The sequence below is a fragment of the Protopterus annectens genome, chromosome 3.part0 (assembly GCF_019279795.1).
Source record: "Protopterus annectens isolate FY-2018-M chromosome 3.part0, PAN1.0, whole genome shotgun sequence".
NCBI lineage: Eukaryota > Metazoa > Chordata > Ceratodontiformes > Protopteridae > Protopterus > Protopterus annectens.
In genome coordinates, this window is record NC_056731.1 from 670445556 (window position 1) to 670466547 (window position 20992).

The 20992-nt window shown below is 40.6% G+C and overlaps 1 protein-coding gene across 1 annotated transcript in view; it reads right to left on the reverse strand.

Moving 5' to 3' along the window:
* NPSR1 (neuropeptide S receptor 1) overlaps nt 1–20992 on the reverse strand; it is a 1074098-nt gene that overhangs the window by 962444 nt on the left and 90662 nt on the right. The window contains exon 2 of the mRNA XM_044065077.1: nt 14640–14733. Coding sequence (XP_043921012.1) covers nt 14640–14733 — 94 coding nt within the window. The remainder of the gene's footprint in view (nt 1–14639; nt 14734–20992) is intronic.

The following is a 20992-nucleotide window of genomic DNA, read 5'->3' on the forward strand; positions in this document are numbered from 1 at the left end:
TGTTGCAGTTTACTGCAAATTTGGTATTTCATTAGAGGATTGCTCAGTTATGGACAATTGTTAGACTAGACGTTAAGTGAAGATTTTGGCAGCATGGAGAGATGGCAGTAAAAAAGTAGAAGATACGTTTTCTATCTAATGTATCGAGTTTTGATGAGTTTTTTTTAACTGTGTGTGATACATGGTGGACAAATTTCAAATGGTTATCCATGATCCAGCAATTTTGTATGGTTTACAAAACAAATTACTTAATGGAATTTCAATTACTGTATTTCAAATGATAGAGTGAAGGAAAGTTACTTATGAAGTATTAAGTTTCAGTTTTATAAACTGTGGAAATAATTCAGACAAATTTGATGCTTGTTTGTTTGTTTAATTTAACTGTGGAGGCTGCCCACTAAAGTGTGCTAGCCTGTGTAACTAATTTATCACTGTTTCTGCATTTTCTGTGTGTTTCTACCAAAAAAACAAAAAAAAACTAAAAAATAATCCTTGTTTTCCCGCCTTCCTCGACTAGTTTAGACCAGTTTACAGGCATTGCTGTATTCTGGGCTGTGGTGTAGTTCTGTGTTGTCCATTACCTTACTTGGATAGAAGGAAGTTTCTTTGCTCACCAGTGGGAGTGGGGAGCCTTGAGCAGCCTACCTGTCCTTGGGGGAAGTGACCTCAGAACAAGAAGCTGTAGTAATTGGTTGTTTGGGACCATTTCCAGCTCTTTTGTAGTTCACTGTTTAAAATCCGCCTCTGGGCATTTTTTTCTGGCTATACTGCTCAGACAAGCTCCATGTGGGTTTACAGAGTGGTCCTAGCAGCAGGGAACTCAGAAAAGCGACTACCTTCTGGATTTAAGTATCTTTACTTTTGTTCACTTGAAATAGCTTCTGTAGCTTACCTTGAACTAGCCTGAACTGTTTTTAACTGATTGCTGCATTATTTTAAAATCTGCACTTAAAGTTACATTTTAGTCGAATTTGATCGAAAGTTTGCTTGTTTGTTTGTTTAATTTAACTGTGGAGGCTGCCCACTAAATGTGCTAGCCTGTGTAACTAATTTATCACTGTTTCTGCATTTTCTGTGTGTTTCTACCAAAAAAACAAAAAAACAAAAATAATCCTTGTTTTCCCGCCTTCCTCGACTAGTTTAGACCAGTTTACAGGCATTGCTGTATTCTGGGCTGTGGTGTAGTTCCTGTGTTGTCCATTACCTTACTTGGATAGAAGGAAGTTTCTTTGCTCACCAGTGGGAGTGGGGAGCCTTGAGCAGCCTACCTGTCCTTGGGGGAAGTGACCTCAGCACAAGAAGCTGTAGTAATTGGTTGTTTGGGACCATTTCCAGCTCTTTTGTAGTTCACTGTTTAAAATCCGCATTTGCACGGCTTTGCGCGGTTGTACACATAGCGCAGCGCCGGTTAAACAAGGTTAAACTTTTTCTGGCTCCGCCAAGTCTGTTCTTCAAATTTTCCCTTAAGGAAGCTCTACTCTTAGTATAACCAGACTACTCGCTGTATTATAAGCCTAGAACTTGTTCTCAATACTTCTCTACTAAGTAAGCACTCTCGTACTAAGTAAAGCACTACATCTATTTACCACCCCTGTGAATACCCACTTCCCTTAAAGGTATACCACTCCCTTATACTGTTCTAGCATGTCGAGTGGTAGATTACTGGCGTTGTCTCCAGTTCAGCTGGTCAATCTGGGCATCTTGAGACAATGCTACAATTGTCTCATGTACACAGACAACCCTCTCCTCCTCCCAACAAACACAAATACATGTGAGAGATGCAACTATATAGCCAAACTGGAGGCTGAACTCTCTCAACTCAGGACTGGCATGACCAGACAGGAGGAGATGGCAACCACACACACAACAATCCCAGTCCCACATAGACCTACCACAACTGCAAACCAAACACATAAAAACACAAAGACATACTGGAGGCTCTAATAAAAAACTTACCAAAACAACAGAGGCTCCCAAAGCAGACATCCAAAAATCCACCACCTCAAAACAAAACACATGCAACACATACTTCAATAAATCAGTGTGTCAACCAATCACAGCCCTTAAGGCCAAACACCTTGCCTGATACACTAGTAATAGGTGACTCCATTGTCAGACACACTGATGTCCCACTGACCAGGCTGAACAAGGAGAAGGTGACTGTGAGCTGTCTATCGGGAGCTAGGATCCGCCACATAACACACGCACTCAGGTCACTCCAAAGCAAGTACAAATATGACTCCGTCATTGTCCATGCTGGTGTGAATGACCTGAGACGTACCTCCCTGGACTACATGAAAAGAGACATAGAGGAGCTCTCTGATTATGTAGCCCAGGCTGGTATGACCCTGACCCTGAGCAGCATCTTGCCCTCACCAAGAATGATACCACAATACAAAGACAAGATGATCAGCTTTAACAATTGGCTCAAGTACTGGTGTCATTCTAAGGGGATCCAATGTCTGTCTGCCTGGGATGATATGTTGGACAAGCCACGCTGCTTCACAAGGGATGGCTTACACCTGTCACCACTGGGCTTCCGGATATTGGCTAAGGCTCTTGCCACCCCCATAGTGCCTTTTTTAGGCAAGGCTCAAAAGACAAACCCACCTCCTTAGAAAACAAAAATGGAAAAACTAAGGGTAATGCTGCTCAACGCCAGAAGTCTAAATCTCAAGATGAAGGCACTTGATGCACTCCTCAGCATGGAGAACATCGACGTCTGTGCAGTAACTGAAACCTGGTTCAAGGCTCCTGAGAGCACCCCAGCACTACCAGGCTATACCTCGTATCATGCTTTTCTGCCCCAAAACCCGGGCCGAACCACAAAGGGAGGGGGAGTGTCCATATTCATAAAGGACACCCACACCTCCAGGTTAGTAGCAACACATGAAGCCTCAGAGACCATACAGGTGCAACTAACCATAGGCAAAACTGCTATACAACTGGTAGCATGTTACAGACCACCCTCCCAGTCTCAAGAACCCCACTCAGCCTTCCTGAAGACATTAGAGGATATGAATGTATCACAAAATACCATCATACTGGGAGACTTCAACTACCCAAACATAGATTGGGTACATTATTCTAGCCCTAATACCCTAGCCCAAAGGTTCCTGGAATTCATAAATTCAAATGCACTGGAACAACTAGTCACCTCTCCCACTAGGGGAGATAATATACTAGACCTGATCATCACAAACATGGGGACAAAATGCTCCACACCGGAAGTGTACCCCTCACTAGTGAGATCTGACCACAAAATAATCACCCTGGATATACATATCCCACCTCCACCCCCAGCACAAAAGACCACAGTGAAAAACTTCTCAAAAGCAGACTTCACTCTTCTTAAGACTGAGATGGTATCCTTTAAGCCCACTGTGCCAGTGGATACCACATCCCACAATGCCGAATCCTTCACAAATGCTTTCTATGGACATCTCCAAGAATGCATGGATCATGCAATCCCAAACAAATCCAAGTCCCTCTCCACCAAATGTAAGCGTCCTGTCTGGTGGACCTCAGCCATAAACAAATTGTATAACAAAAGAAGGAAGCTACTGCACGTCAGAGCGAAATCCCATGAAGGGAAGACATCTCTGATCAACATCAGCAGAAAACTACGTTCTCTCATAAAAACATCCAAGGCAAACTTTGAGAGAAAAATCGCTAAGGACACTAAAGATAACCACAAACTCTTCTTCAGCTATGTTAGAAACCTGGGCAGAAACGCTCAGATATGCTCAGAGTTGGTTCACAACAAAAAAATACACTGAACCCACAGATATTGCTAACATTCTGGCTGACAGGTTCAGTGCAAATTTCTCGCCTCCTTCACCCCCAAAAGAAGAAATACTTATCCCAGCTGAATGTAATCTCCCTGTCATCTCAGATGTCCAAGTGAGAACCGCCCTAAACAAAGCAAAAAACACAGCATCAATGGGACCTGACAGTATCCCGGGGTGCGTGTTACGTGAACTCCAAGAGGAGCTAAACCCACACATAAAAATGCTATTTAACCTTAGCCTTACTTCGGGATATGTACCTGAACACTGGCGTACAGCAACAGTGGTCCCACTCCACAAGGGGGTGCCTCTACAGACCCTGGAAACTACCGCCCCATAAGCTTGACTAGCCTGGTCTGCAAAGCTATGGAAAGAATCATTATGGAACTCATAAACAGAGACATAGGGGACCTACAGACGCTTGACCCCACCCAGTTCAGCTTTGTAAAGGGCAGATCCTGCCTTTTAAACCTGGTTGACTTTTTCGAAACAGTCACTAGAGCCATTGATGAGGGCAAAGCAGTCCATACAGTATACCTGGACTTGGCTAAGGCCTTCGACACAATACCCCACTCAGGCATCATAGATAAGCTAAACAGCTTAAAAGTAAACCCTTATGTCACTAGATGGGTTGCAAACTGGCTAAAGGACAGAACCCATTAAGTTAAAATCGCTGGAGCAATGTCAGACTCAAAGCCAGTCACAAATGGTGTCCCACAGGGATCTGTCCTGGGACCCCTCTTGTTTGGCATTTATTTCTCAGATGTTAAAGCAAACATGGGAGGGCTGTGGCTGACAAAGTTCGCAGATGACTGCAAACTAGGTGCCATAGTCGATACACCAGCAGATACACACATCCTACAAAAAGGCATCACTGAAATGGACAACTGGTGCCGTAGTCACGGCCTTAAACTAAATGCCAAAAAATGTATAGTTATCCCTTTTGGAAAAAACAAAGTACCCACAAATTATCACATAGACAGCAACCCACTGAGTACGGAAAAAGTAATCAGAGACCTAGGGACCCAAGTAGACAGCAACCTCTCATTTGACACCCACGTTGCCAAAGTGGTTAGAAAAACATTCTACCTTGCACACCTCATCATCAAGGGTTTCACATCCAGATCCAAGGATGTCATTGTACCCCTATATTCCTCCCTCATCAGACCCATGATTGAGTACAATGCCCCATTTAGTATGTACCTCACCCGGCATTTGCAATAGCTGGAGAGACCACAAAAGTACCTCACCAAAAGGATCAAGGGTCTCCAACATATGTCTTATTCTGCCAGACTAAAGAAACTTCAGCTCTGTTCAGTAGCATACCGCCTGCTCAGAGGTGATCTCTGCCTGACGTACAAGGCCATGTCCAATCAGGATCTGATGGACATGCTCCACCTCAAAAAATCCAAATCCATCAGGACCACGAGAGCTAAAGACTTAAACCTCGGCACAAGTATGAATAGGACATGCTGGAGGGATAGATTCATAACCCAGAGGCTTCCCATGCTTTGGAACAGGATCCCAGTTCGTATTAGGCAGAGCCCCTCACTGACTCTCTTCAAGAGAAATCTTGATGAGTGGATGGGAGATCGTAAGTTTACCCCAGGGGTCACATCTGTGTCACTGCTAGACAGGGGCACAGTAAACTAATTCTATTATATAAGGGGACCTTCACTGTGTCACTACTAGACAGAAGCACAGTATTCTAGATTTATTCTGTACATTTTTGTACCATTTCATGGGGTGGCAAAAGCCACATCACTATGGCTAGGCTTACAAATGCCCCAGGGCAGATAGCCTAGTACTATACTATGAAACTATAAACTATGAAACTATCAGAGCTTAGCTGAAGATCTGCAGTGAAATGAAGGCTGCAATAATTTTTCAACTTACAAAACTGAATGCTTTATGTTAGAGAGGGTGTGTTGTCAGTATTTCTGAAGATTAAATTAAGTAATGCTCTGTTTGATATAAAATTATTGTGTTTCTATATTAAGCTTTGTCTGAGTACGGTAAAGCAGGTTTTAAAATCTCAGTGAAGATGCACATGTCACATTTGTTTCTATAATATACAGATTTAAATATTGGCTTGAATGTGCCACTAGATTTTATGTGTATGTAAATTTACCGTCCAACAAATATTTAAATGAAATGTTTTTTTCTTAATGTAAATAAATTACTTTAGAGAATGTGCTTACTGTACATCAATACCTTGACGGGAGAATGATTGTTCTCCAGAAGCGTATTAATGTACAAGTAATGCCCACTGAAAAAAAGGTCCGCCGCTTCAAGGCAGCACATCAAGCCACTGTGGAGCTTGGACTGAGAAAACGGAATGGCCACCATTATTTTATAATCACTAAGCAGAGCTTCTGCTGTTTACTGAGTGTAAAATAAAATAAAAATAAAATAAAAAAACAAAACAAAAGTGTGTGTGTGTGTGTGTGTGTGTGTGTGTGTGTGTGTGTGTGTGTGTGTGTGTGTGTGAGAAAAAGAGAGAGTGTGTATACATGTATGAAAGTAAGAGAGAGAGAGAAATGATCGTGTGTATGTTTGTTTATGTTGCTGTCTGTGTGTGTGAGTGAACATGTGTATGAAAGCAGAGAGAGAGAGAGCATGTGTGTGTGTGTGTGTGTGTGTGTGTGTGTGTGTGTGTGTGTGTGTGTGTGTGTGTGTGTGTGTGTGTGTGTGTGTGTGTGTGTGTGTGTGTGTGTGTGTGTGTGTGTGTGTGTGTGTGTGTGTGTGTGTGTGTGTGTGTGTGTGTGTGTGTGTGTGTGTGTGTGTGTGAGAGAGAGAGAGAGAGAGAGAGAGAAACCAAGAGAAAGTTAAGAGAAAGTGAAGAGCGAGAGAAATTGAGTGATCCCTGGTAGCATCACATAAGATCTTTGTATACCTTTCTGACTTAAAAACCCATGTTTGCACAGATATGCACTTGTTTTACCTCAGCGGATCCTGTTTTTCATCCTGCAGAGCTCTTCAGCAGCAGAAAGAAGAAAGAGAGACTTCGCTTGATTATAAATACCTGCTTTTGCTTTCTTTGTCTTATTTTTGCTTGCCAGACTTTATTTCAGCCATTTTTACAAGCTTTTGTATTTAATTTAACTGTATTCTGTTAATTTTTGTTTACTGCACTTTATTGAATCGTTTTTTCAACTGCATTTACTGTTGTAGACTACACACTGAAGTCCGTTAGCCTTTTTGTGCCTTAAAAGTGATTTTTTTACTGCATTTACTGTATTATTTATTCTGTAACAAAAAACAAAACAAACAAACAAAAAAAAATCCTATCTACTTGCTCGTTTCCTGCCTTTTTCTCTAACTAGAATAGTCTGGATCTCAGATTTGCTGATTTCAGGACTGTATTTTGTGTTTCTGAGTTGTCCGGACCTTGCTGAGATAGAAGGATGTCTTTCTGCTTATCAGTGGGAGTGGTAAGCTCTGAGCAGCCTATCTATCGCTAGAGGAGTGGTTTCCAGCTCAGTTATATTTGGCCGTTTTGGGGTCCTTCTATCCCTTTCAACTTTCTGACTTAAAAACCTGTGTTTGTGGATGTGTAGCGCCGCTAAGCTAGGGTAAACCATTACTGGTGCCTTAAAGTCTGCTCTTCAAATTTTCCCTTAGATCTTGCTAGCTCTCATTTCTGAGCACTCAAAATTAGACCTTTAAATCCAGCACTTGCTCAAACCCTCTTACAACATTTATTGTAAGCATATCCACTGCTAGTAGCATTAAAAACTTTCCATAAAGGAAACAAAAACAGCTTCAGTACTTAAAAGAAAGCAAAAACAGCTTCACTACCTAAGTAACTGAGCACCTATCCAGACATGTCTAAAAGTCAGATCCCTATGCTTTCTCCTGTTAACCTGGTGAATCTGGTCATCCTGAGGCAATGTAGCAATTGCCTCATGTACACAGACAACCCTCTCCTCCTTCCTCCAAACACATCCACTTGTGAGAGAGGGTCTACTTTATAACAGTGAATGATCAAAAGATAGAACGCTGTTATATCGACCCCTTAAAGTAAAAAAAGAGTGAACAACCAGAACAGCAATTTCTTTCCCAAGGAAAGAAATCGCTGGGCCGGCTATCCGGGTTGTGCCATTTCCTCCACTGTAGTGCAATCTTAGAGTTGGTATATTTAAGTAGGGGGGTGTGGGGGTCACAGCCCCCACAAGGGGGATGTTGGGGGTGAAGCCCCCCACTTAAAATAGTGTTTAGTGTGTTTTATTAGTATTTATTTTTTTGGGAACAGCGATTTCTTTCCCTGGGAAAGCAATCGCTGTTCTGGTTGTTCGCTCATTTTAGTTTTCGACTTTAAGCGGTTGATATAACAGCGTTGGATCTTTTAATCATTCGCTGTTATAATATAGACCTGTGAGAGATGCACTTACATAGCCAAACTGGAGGCCATGTTCTCTCCAGCCAAGACTGGGTTAGCCAGTCAAGAGGTGAAGTTTAACACATACATCATACCACATAGAACACATAGCTCCACGGATCACACACCACCACACCTCTTACATAGTAACACAAAACACACACTCTTTTGCAGAGGCTCTCAATAAAAATCTGCCCAAACAACAAAGACATCAGAGGCAGAAATGCAAGCAACCATCTCATCCAAACATAACCCACAAGACACACAGCCCACATAAACAGTGTGCCACTCAGCCTAAGCCCCTACTGCAAAACATTTTACCCAATACACTAGTCATAAGTGACTCAGTAGTATGGCACTCTGACGACCTGCTCGCTAGTTTGAATAAGAAGAAAGTTACGGTCAACTGCCTGTCGGGTGCCAGGATTTGCCAAATAATGTATGCACTTGGGTCTCCCTACAACAAGTACAAATATGACTCTGTCATTGTCCATGTTGGTGTGAATGACCTAAGCTGTACCTCCCTGGACTACATGAAAAGAGACATGGAGGAGATCTTGGATCTTGTAGCCCAGGCAGATATGACCCTACCCCTTAGTAGCATCCTACTGTCACTCAGAATGATACCACAGTACAAGCAGAAAATGATTGACTTCAACAATTGCCTAAGTTTCTGGTGTCATTCAAAGGGGACCCAGTATCTGTTTGCCTGGGATGACATGATCGACAGACCTCGATGCTTTGCCAGAGATGGCCTGCATCTATCACCTCTGGATTCCGGATACTGGCCAAGGCTCTTGCCACCCCTATAGTGTTTTTATTAGGCAATGCCTCGAAGACAAATTTATCACTGTAATAACTGCAAGCAAGCACAACGTGAGGGTTATGCTACTCTATGCTTGAAGCCTAAATCTCAAAATGCTCTCACTCAAGTCAGTCCTTAAACTAGAGAATGTCGACATCTGTGCAGTAACAGAGACCTGGTTCAAGGCTCCAGAGATCACCCCAGTGCTACCAGGCTACAATGCATATCACACCTTTCGGCCCTTAAATCTGCAACCAAAGCCCTAAAGGCGGTGTTGACTGAAGCCCCAAAGGTGGTGGTGTATCCATCTTCATAAAAGATACGCACACCTCCAGACTAGTTGCCCAACATAATGCATCAGAGATACTTCAGGTACTAGTAACATTGGATGAAACTAGAATCCAGGCTGTAGCCTGCTATAGAGCCCCCACAATGTCATAAGACTCCCACTCCGCATTCCTGAACACTCTGAAAAACATTAAGGTTCAACCTAATACCCTTATACTGGGAGACATTAACTAGTCCTCCATTAGCTGGGACATTTGCTCCTGTTCCAACTCATTTGCCCAATGTTTTCTGGAATTCATTAATTCCAACAATGCCCTGGACCAACTCATTCTCACCCCCAACAGAGGTAGAAACATTCTCAATCTGGTCATTACAAACATGGGGGACTGTGGCTCTACACCAGTAATCAACTCCTCCCTGGTTAGATTTGTCCACAAGTTAACCACTATCGATATCCAAATCCCACTCTCACCCCCATGAAGGAAACCACAGTGAAGAACTTCTCCAAAGTCAATTTTGAGCTTCTAAAGACATCACATCATCCATGCAAATGGGGAATGGGTGTATGGCTGCTGAATCATACACCAAGTCACTGTATGAGCATTTATTCAAGTGCATGGATCGGGCCTTACCAAACAGAACCAAGATGCTGTCCTCCAAAAAAGGAAGCCAATCTGGTGGTCCCCTGCCATTAACAAACTCTACAACAGAAGGAAAAATCTGTTGCAGCAAAGGGTAAAGTCCTAAGACTGGAAAAGTTCCCTTGTAAATCTCAGCAAAAAACTGAGATTCCCTCATCAAATCCTCCAAAGCTAGTTATGAAAACAAAATTGCTACAGATATTAAATATAAGCACAAGGCATTCTTTAGTTATGTGAAGAACCTGCATAACAATACGCAGATGTGCTCTGAGCCACTGCACAATGGCACCACTTATACTGAACCAACTGATATTGCCAATATCTTGGCTGACAGGTTTAGTGCAAAGTTTATCCCCCCTTCACCAACTAAAGGGTCCATCCTAATACCTGAGGAATGCCAAATCCCTAATATCACAGCTGCACAGGTAGAAACTGCACTGTCCAAAGCCAAGAATACAGCTTCCATGGGACCTAATAATATACCTGGCTGTGTTCTATATGAATTACAAAGGGAAATGGCACCACACCTGATTGCCCTGTTCAACCACAGCCTCACTTCAGGCTTTGTTCCCTCCAGATGGCACACCGCTGCAGTCATTCCACTGCACAAAGGGGGAGTGACTACTGACCCTGGTAACTACTGCCCCATCAGCCTGACGAGCCTGATCTGTAAGGCTATGGAGTGCATCATTATGGACCTTATAAATAGGGATATAGGGAACCTTCAAACCCTGGAACCCATGCAGTTTGGGTTTGTGAAGGGCAGATCATGTCTGCTCAATCTGATATACTTCTTTGAATCTGTCACCAGAGCAGTGGATGAAGGCAGGGTAGTCCACACAGCCTACCTCGATCTAGCTAAGGCCTTCAACACCATCCCCTACTCAGAAATCATTGATAGACTCACTAACCTAGGCATTAACCCCTACATCACAAGATGGGCTGCCAACTGGCTGACTGAAAGTAGCGGACTCCAAATCTGACTACCGGGCAGTTACAAGTGGAGTCCCACAGGAATCAGTTCTGGGTCTTTTCCTGTTTGGCATCTACTTCTCTGAAGTTCAAGCCAACACAAAGGGACTCTGGTTAACCATATTTGTGGATGACTGCAAACTGGGAGCTATTATTGATTCACAAGCTGATGTAGACATCTTACAAAAAGGCCTTACAGAGACCAATGACTGGTGTCAGAACCATGGCCATAAGCTCAGTGCTAAAAAGTGCATCGCCATTCCCTTCAGGAAAAACATGGTGCCCATGAACTACCACACTGACGGTAGCTCACTTAACTCCAAAGGTGTGATAAGAGATCTAGGGACACAGGCAGATAGCAACCTCTCCTTTGACAACCATGTTGACACTGTCATTAGAAAGTCCTTCTACGTGGCACACCTCATTACAAAAGGTTTCTCATCCAAGAAAAAAGAAGTCATAATCCCTCTCTACTCATCGCTCATTAGACACATTATAGAGTACAATGCCCCATTTGGCATGAACCTCACTAGACACTTGCAACAACTCAAGAGGTCACAAAAATTCCTCACAAAGAGGATCTTAGGACTCAACCACATACCCTATACAGAAAGACTCAAAAAACTCCAGATTTACTCCATCTCATATTGCCTACTTAGAAGCAATCTCTGCTTGACATACAAAGCCATGTCAGATCCAGTGTTGCTAGAAATGCTTCATCTGAAAAAGTCTCACTCCCCCCATGCCACACGCTCCAAAGTCCTCAACCTCATCACCACAATAAAACAGAACCTGCTGGAGGGACAGGTTTCTAACCTAGAGACTTCCCATACTCTGGAATAAACTCCCCATTCACGTCAAGAAGAGCACCTCACTAGCCCTCTTAAAGAAAAATATTGACGAGTGGATGGGTAACAGGAAATTCACCCTGGGATCACTTCAACAGCCTTGCTCAAAAGGGGCACAAGGAACTAACGTCTGTCGGCAGGATGACTGGGAATATTCTTGGGCTAGGCTTGTACTGGCTCCAGAGCCATTATCCTAGTACTCACCTATGAACCTATGAACCTCTCGATCATACCTCTTGGCATAAGAAATCTGGACAGAGCCACAAATAATATGGAAACAAAGGGCTGAAAATAAGAACTGATGCTAAATATTGCTCTTATAAATTTAGTTGCTAGAATAACAGGGATTTCGTAAGCATGCATTTTTCTGAAGCAGAGGTGTGTGTGTGTGTGTGTGTGTGTGTGTGTGTGTGTGTGTGTGTGTGTGTGTGTGTGTGTGTGTGTGTGTGTGTGTGTGTGTGTGTGACTGAGTGCATGAGATAACTACCAGCAGCAGTAAAGAGGTTTACAAACCTCTGCACCTTTCAGCTGAAGAAATCTGGATAAAGCCTAAAATAAAGGGGGTACAAAGGCTCTAAAACAGAAATGTAATTATTGCTCTTATAAAATTACAAAGCTGCTAAAGTAAAGGATTTAAGTTAGCATGAATTTTCTGACAGAAAAAAAAAGTCTGAAGCTCAAATGTATGTCATTATTTAATAATTTCAATCTCCAGTGACTGCCAGCCAAATGATTTAGGAGGAAGGAACCAACAATAAAGTAAATAACCTGGTTACTTTTTAAATGTTATATTTTTTGTTGTAAAATGCTTCCTTCAACATCATTAACATACACTACAGCAAGTTTGAAACATTAGGAGGAAGAAGTATTTTACATCAAAAATATACAAAAAATATAGGTTTTATATATATATATATATATATATATATATATATATATATATATATATATATATATATGTGTGTGTGTGTGTGTGTGTGTGTGTGTGTGTATAAGTAAATAAAACACAACAATTTTATAGTGAGTTCATTCTCTAAATGCAATAAGTATAAGACAGCATTATGGAATTTCCAGCTGAATTTAGTTTTGACTTTTTCAACAATTCCTAGATAAAATTTGAGGAGACTATTTTGTATTGCTTATTGGTTGTATTAGAAAGATAATTTTAGTTCTTACTCAGACAATAAATACATTACAAACTGGAATAATGTTCTTGAAGGAAGAGCTAAACTCTACACCAATGTCTAAAGTAGTCAACTGATGGACAGGGTTAGTATGATTGTTGTTTCCATGGGTGAATTAGATGAATGAAACTTTAGCAGACCTACTTAAGGTTACCATGAGACATAAGCTGATGTCATTTACCACTATTATGGCTATTAAAAATAAATATGATATTATTTCTTACCTTCTTGTATTGATAAATAACTTAGGGGAAATACAACTTCAAATATCAGTCACACTGAGTAATAAGGGATTCCATCTCAGGAGTAATATGTGGGAAGAATACGGCTTTTTTCTTGCAATGTCTTGGATGTCCATATATTTAAGACTATTTAAAAAGGTACAGTTGAAGCAGTTCACAACCAAATCCAGATCAAGAGTTTACAGTTGGGGCCACTTTGCATTTTTGTTTAACTGAACAATTCATTAACGTAATAAAAATAGGTTAGCCAGTTTACATAATGATAGTGTAACTTGACAATGGCTATATCTTACCCCTTTCCTAGAAATTATGGAATCTTTACTTTCCTTTACCAAATAACTACAATAGAAATTCTACCATGTTTTCCATTGTTCCTTCTTCCACTTCTAACAGCTGTACCACATTCTTGCTGTACCTCACATTTTAACATTCATCTTCCCATGTAGCCTTTTTTTTATCCACAGCCCCTCTTTGAATTTATCTGCCATTCTCGACACTTCTTTCTAATGCCTCATTTAAGTATTGTCTTTCTACAGTTTAGCTATCTCATGTTGTACAGCCATTGTTCAAAGATAGAAGGAGAGAAAACCTTTATAATTTTTGCAAGAGTGCAAAATGTATAGTCTCATTTTAGTGTTCTGTATCTTACGAGGCAAATATGGAAGCGGGATCACAGAAAGATATAGTTATAACTTCAACAAACTTTGCATTTTTTTTACCTTAGTTTGGTACAAAGTCCAATACACTTTCTCTCCCATTAATTTTTGTCACTTCTAGTCACTGAAGCCGTAAGCTGAGTTATGTTATGCAGCTGGGCATTATGGTGAGAGAAAGGGTCAAAAGATGCCTTTCAGGTGAATCTTAAGTCTTGCATGATTGAGTATTTACTTGTAATGTTTTATTGAGCCACATTAAAATATCTCCAGTTATGTTTTTAGGAAAGTTAAGTGAAATGTATACACACCCAGCTATGGGAAAAATATCCCACTAACTTAGAATAAAATAAGTGTGGAATGCATCTCATGATTGTAAGATATCTGTGTATGGAGCATAGCACAGGTCAGTTTGGTCACCACAAATGAGATATAGATGGAAAGCCAGCAGTATAGGCTTCTGACTTTCCTGTGAATAGTACAGAATTTCTGACTTATCGTTTTTAATCTGGCTATCTGAGCGTATACTTAAACATCTGGTCAAATGGGAAGCAAAGAAAAACAAACAAAATCCAAGTTGCTCTACTAGCATATAGCAGGTACAGTTTTAGAGAATGCTTGTTCAGTAGAGGACAGGTTAAACAGTGTGCATTTAGGAGTGAGGGAGTATGAGTTTTAGTATAAACATATTTCAATCTTTAGGTATAATTTTTCAGTAAAGCAAGAAAAATCCAAATAAGTTCTACACCAGTAAAAATGATATACTTCCTGCTATTAGTCCACCAATATCCACTTTAAGAAGTTTATTCTCAAAAAGAAAACCAGATAGTTACTTACCTCCCTGCATGAACTTCATAGGATATACAATTGCATGATAGCGGTCAATACTTAGAGACACAAGAACATAGGTAGATGCATAGAGAAGGACAACCTATAAAAATATAAAGGTTTCATTTAAATGCAAGTTAAATAATTAAAGCACATTAATATATTACAAACATTCTGTGAAATCAAGGCGTATTCTTTTTCATGTTGAATAATGCATGCAAAATAGACAAGGAAGCACAATTATATTAGGCAATTCATTTTTAGAAAATATTCCTCAAAAATGCAGTATGTTGTGATTTATGAATTGCTTAATCTTTGTACAACACATGAAACCAACATGGAAATAAAGAAAAGTATGTATTCTAGTTTAAAAATATCAGGACTTTATTTTATTTATTTTATTTATTTATTTATTTAAATTTGTTGACCGGGAGTGTCCGAGTGGAAGTAGGTCCATTTTCAGCGGAGGTCCGGGGAGAAAAGCTCCACAGTTAAAATAAACAGACAGTAGTTACATTGGATTACATAGTGATTAACAATTTAACATAGCAATTACTTACAACATATTTACAGATGAAGAACATAGTACATCAGTAGACAACTAGAATCTTTATCTGTGAAGTACATAACAGACATTAACAAATGTTACAATGAGAAGTTCCTGTTGTATAATAAGTATTAGGCTTATCAGCATCTGAGCTTGCTATAATCAAGGTAGTTAGTGGAGTGGAAAGAAAGGTAGTGGTTGGATGGGGTGGATGATATTAGAGTGGGAGTTGCAAGGGCATAGCCAGCATGTTTTTAGGTGCGCTTTTAGTAAAGTTTTGAAGTGGGTGCATGATGGTACGGAGGTAATTGTGGGTGGAAGGGAGTTCCATAATTTGGCTATGGTACAAGAGAATAGTGCTTCACCAGCAGAGTTATTGGCTTTAGTGATCTGCAAGTGATTTTTGTTGCTGAATGTTAGTGGTCTGGTGGTGTGATAGGGTTGGAATAGATTCTGGAGGGATGGGACATTTAGTGGATGGTTTACTAGTTTGTGGGCGAGTGAGAGTTGATACCACTGAAGGAGGTGAGGGAGTTCAAGCCAGCCCAGTTCAGCAAGTGAGAGACAGTGGTGACTATGGTAGGATGCCCCTGTGGTGAATTTGGCAATTTTGTTGTAGCAGGTCTCTAGCTTGTTTAGATTGCATTGCCTTAGGTTGGTATATATTGGAGAGGCATAAAGTAGGGTGGAGATAAGGTGAGAATTTGCTATTGAAATCTTTGCTGCTTTGGTGAGAAATTGCTTATTTCTGTATAACGCTCCTAGTTTTTTGTGGACTTTTTTATGGTCATGGATATGTGAATGTCAAATTTTAGTTTATTGTCTATTTCCACTCCTAGCAATTTGGTGTGTTCAGTTGGGTATATAGTGGTGTTGTCTTTTGCTGTGATGTTAAAGTGAGAGTTGTTTTGAGTATGTTTGGTGGGTTGGAAGATGAGTAGTTTAGTTTTGTTTGGGTTGAGTATTAATTGGGCATTGGATAACCAAGTTTCAACAGAGGAAAAGGCTTCCTGTGTGACTTTTTGCAGTTTTGGTAGGGACTGGGCTGAGCAGATGATGGCTGAGTCAACTGCATATTGTATGAGTGTGCCATGTTTGGTGGCAGAGGCTAGATTATTGGTGTAAACAGAGAAGAGTAGGGGTCCAAGGATGGATCCTTGGGGAACCCTTATGGAGACAGGTAGTTGGGGAGATATGTCATTCTGCCATACAATGGATTGTTGGCGGTCAGACAGGTAACTCTGAAACCAGTTGGAGACTGATTGTGAGAAGGATAGGTTATTGAGGACAGAGATCAGTTGTTTGTGTGGGACCATGTCAAATGCTTTAGATAGGTCTAGGAAAGTAGCAGAGAAGAGATAGCCATTGTTTTTACGCTGAAGGATAGTGTTAGTAAAGGAGAGTAAGGCAGTGGTGGTGCTATGGTTTGGTCAGAAACCATGCTGAGTACTGGAAAGGAGGTTGTTAGTAAGGAGGTCATCTGAGACCTGAGAGTGTATGCATCTCTCTAGTATTTTGGAGAGTGGAGAGAGAATAGCTATGGGGCGGTAATTGGTTAGTTCTGTGGAGGGTCCACCTTTGTGGAGAGGAATTATAAGTGATACTTTCCACAGTGTGGGAACGTAACTTTCTGACAGAGATTGGTTAATCAAGATGGATACTGGGTAGGCCAGAGCATCAGCTGCGATTTGTAGGTATTCACTTGGGAGGTTGTCTGCTGCTAATTTGTTGGGTTTAAATTTAGTTAAGAGTTTTTTTATGTTGGAGGTAGGTACAGGAGAAAAAGATAAGGCAGTGGGGAGATTACTAGTTGAAGGTGTGGGTTGGAGGGGAGGTAGGTTGTGTTGTTTAGCTAGTGATAGTATGGTTTGGGTGAAGTGTGTGTTGAATGAGGTAGCAATATTGTCTGAGGAGTGAAGGCTGTCAGGAGGAGGGATACTGACTTTACCTAGGTGGAGGATGGAGTTAATGGAGGACCAGAATTGTTTGGGGCTGTGTTGTGAGGAGTCTAGGGCAGACTGGTAGTATTGGAATTTGTCCTGTTTTATTAGCTTTTTGACTCTGTTGCGTAGTTCTAGGAATTTCTGTCTAGTTGAGGGGGTTTTGGTTTTGCGCCAGTGCTCCCAGGCTTTATCTCTGTTTTTCATTTCTGACTTAGTGGTTTTCTGTAGCCATGGGGAGGGTTGTGCTTTGGTTCTGGAAAATCTTATGGGGGCATGGTAATTAAGGAAGGTTGTATTAAAAAATTCAACTGCGGCATCTAGACTGAGGTACTTTAGAAGATGCCAGTTACATTCTTTGAGGGATGAGATGAATGTGAGTGGGTTCAAGTTTAGTTTTTTACATATTTGACGGTAGATGACAGGTTTAGCTTGGTATAGGTATTTTTTGAGTAGGAATGTTGGGGAGTGATCACTGAGGCTATCTGATAAGCAGCCTGTTATATATGACTGGGGGCTCTTACTGACTAGTATCCAATCCAAGGTAGTGTGCTTGCTAGAGTTTTTATTTATCCTGGTTGGCGACTGGACTAGTTGGGTGAAGCCATGAAGGTTTACATGATGGGTTGGTTGATTGCTAGAACAAGATTGCCAATCAGTATTGAAATCACCTAAAATGATAGTTTCTTGGGGGAGATGGTGGGTAGACCAGGTGAGGAGGTTTTCTAGTGGAAGGATGTTTTGGCCAGGTGGGAAGTAGCATCCAATTATGTTGATGGTTTTGTTTTGTTATATTTTGATGTTGGTGTATATTATTTCTTCATTGCCTATTTGTGGAGCTGATGATTTTAAGATTTGGATGTTTAGATGCTGTTTAAATATTATAGCTACACCACCTCCTTTTTTGTTTAGCCAATCTACTCCTAGTATGCCGTAACCTGTAGGGAGTATTTGCTCACTGGTAATGTGAGGTTTTAGCCAGGTTTCTGTCAGGATGACTATATATGGGGAGTACAAGTCTATGGTGGCATGGAGTTCATGGACTTTGTTGGATATACTTATAATATTTTGGCTTAGTAGAAGAAAGTCACTTGGCTTTCTATTGGCTGTAATATGGGAGAAGTTGTGGTTTCTAGTCTGATTATGAGGATTGGGGTTGGAGATGGTAGGGCCAGGGTTGGGGTGGATGTCTCCACTTAGGGCTAGTTCTGATATGCATGAGGTTATTAGTTTTCTCAGTTTTGAATGTGTTTGTTTATAAGGAAACTTTATGATTGTGCTCTGTGGGTAATAGGTATGGTGGGAGGGTTACTATGTTATGTTGTAGGGATGCTTTATGTTTGAGTAATATATTTAGTAGAATATGTGGGGGTGCAAAGGGATGGTTCTTGAGCTGGTGGGAGGGGAGCTGAGTATGGGTGAGACATGGGTGGTGGTGTGAGTAGTAGTACAGTGGTAGTGGTTGAGTGGGGGAATGATGGAGCTTTGGTAGGATGTAAGATATGCAAGGAGAGTGCATGCAGTGAGCATAGGTAAGGTATGCTTGTACATGTTAGTTGAGGAGGTGTGATAGTAGTGGGAAGATGGAGGAGGTAGTGTTGGGTTAGCGCTGTGGTTGGCTAAGATGGGAGGGGTTTGTGAGTGCAATAAAGGTGGGACCACTGGGGGCGGGAGGGAGGGTATTCAAATGTATACGTTGCTGGCACCAGGTTCTTTTTCTTCTCGGGATACAATATAAGCACAGTAGGTATAGCTAGGGAGGGGTGAAGGGGATGACTGCCCTGGAGTAAGGTGTTAGGGGGTACAATTGTCAGGTGCTGATGTTGTGGAAGTACTAATTGCATTTATGGTCAGGACTAAAGTTTTGAAGTGCTTTGTGTGTATGTGAGAGTGTTTGTGCATGTGTGTGTGTACGTGCGTGTGTGTGTGTGTGTGTGTGTGTGTGTGTGTGTGTGTATGCGTGCGTGTGTGTCTCTGTCTATTATTGTAATGTAATAATAGCAGACTGCTTTATACAAATATAACATTTGCTTAAAGTGGATTATTAATGTTACAGAGGAAAGAACAGAGGAAAACTGATTTTATTTGCTCAGGTAATACTAATATTTTATGATTGTGGAATACAAGTTTGGGAAGCTGCACAGGGTGCCAGAAAACTTAGCTATGGTTTTGTAGTAACTACCTGATTAGGAATATAAAGAACAAGAAAAAAAATTACCAATAAAGTGCAAACATATAAACATCAAAAAGCATATGTATAAAGTAAACCCAAAAAAGCACCAGGCGGTATGAATAACAAACCAGGTACAAAACCCTGGGCCACACAGCTCAACCGAAAACAGCACTCGACTCAGCAACTCGATAAATAAAAACACATTGTACTGCTATTAGAATAGTTTTTAGCACTTTTGTTCTTTGTAACTTGAGAACTTCATCAGAAAATACATAATTACTAAATAAACGCATTTAAATACAAAACCAATTATAACATCACACTTGATTCAACCAATGAATTTCTTTAAAAGTTTAAACTCCTTTACTATGCACTCCAATTGGAGGGAATATGCATGAAAACACACACACACAAGCATTTAGAATTATAAAGAAAGTCCTAAGGACCTAATCACAAATATATAAAACAAATCATATAAATTGGTCTCACACATTTTAGAAAAAACGCTTAAAGTGTTGTTGAGTGGTGAATTCACATTGCTGGGTTTTTTAAAAATACAATTAGTGTCTTGGAATATTGCACCATCAAAAATAAATTTCAGATTAAGCTTTCTGACAAAAAGTTTAAAGTCTGCCGGAACATCCATAAAATGGTTTCTTCTTGTAGAAATAAATGTACAGCCTTTGGGCAGTACCTTGAATTCATACTCCATAAAAAACATGAGTACTTAAACACATCCCAGTCAGAAATCATCAATCCCTCCCCTTTTCTTGTCTCTTTCCACAACTCGTTCTACCTCCTCTCATTGGTCTGGACCCAACTACCCTTGGGCTAATGGGAGGAAAAAGAAAAAGTGGAAGGAACATTACTGTTGGTAAAAGACAAAGCCACTCCTCCACCATCGGTACATTCTCCATCACTCTTACCACCAATAGCATTGTGTAAATTTACTGCAACCCCTTTGTTAACATTTTCTGGTAGACTGTTGGAAAAGGTATCTAATTGGTCTAATCTTTGACCATGGGTGGCTCCAGAATGTATAACGTTAGACCCCACAGCATACAATGTTTGCCCACTCTTAATAACAAAAGCTTGCCCACTTATACAAGCCAAAGAGTCTCTCTCCAATTTTTAATTTATCTTATGAATAATAGTAGCTGTATATCTTTGTATTTTGGCATTAATACCATCATACAACGATTTGACCAACGAGAAGGAGGTAACAGCTTGGGTATTAAGTGAATTAATCTCATCTTTTAAAATCTGCATCTTGTTACAGTTTCACTGGGTTAAGAGTTGGAGCATGTGTAACCCAGTGTAGTTGTAAACATCACAAATGTCCGTATACATTTTGTCAGCGTATTTAATACCATTGGGGAATCTGTAGACTCATAGACCCAGTGGTACTATTAGCATTTCAAAGCATTTGTTAAGATAAAAATTATCAAATTCTAAAGATTTATACCTCAATAACTTCTTTTCAAGCTGGAAAACAATATTCTTACAACTGGGTAACACAAGGGTGCTGTTACCATTTCCCAAAGTTTCATGTTCTGAAGAAAAGGTAGAAAAATGATTAATTCCACAGTCAACCAAATGATGACCGAGACGTTGATACTATCCATAATATCACCCATAAACAATGGTATTATCATGGGAAAACAAAAATCCATTGTCAACTCCATGGGACAAACTAACACTT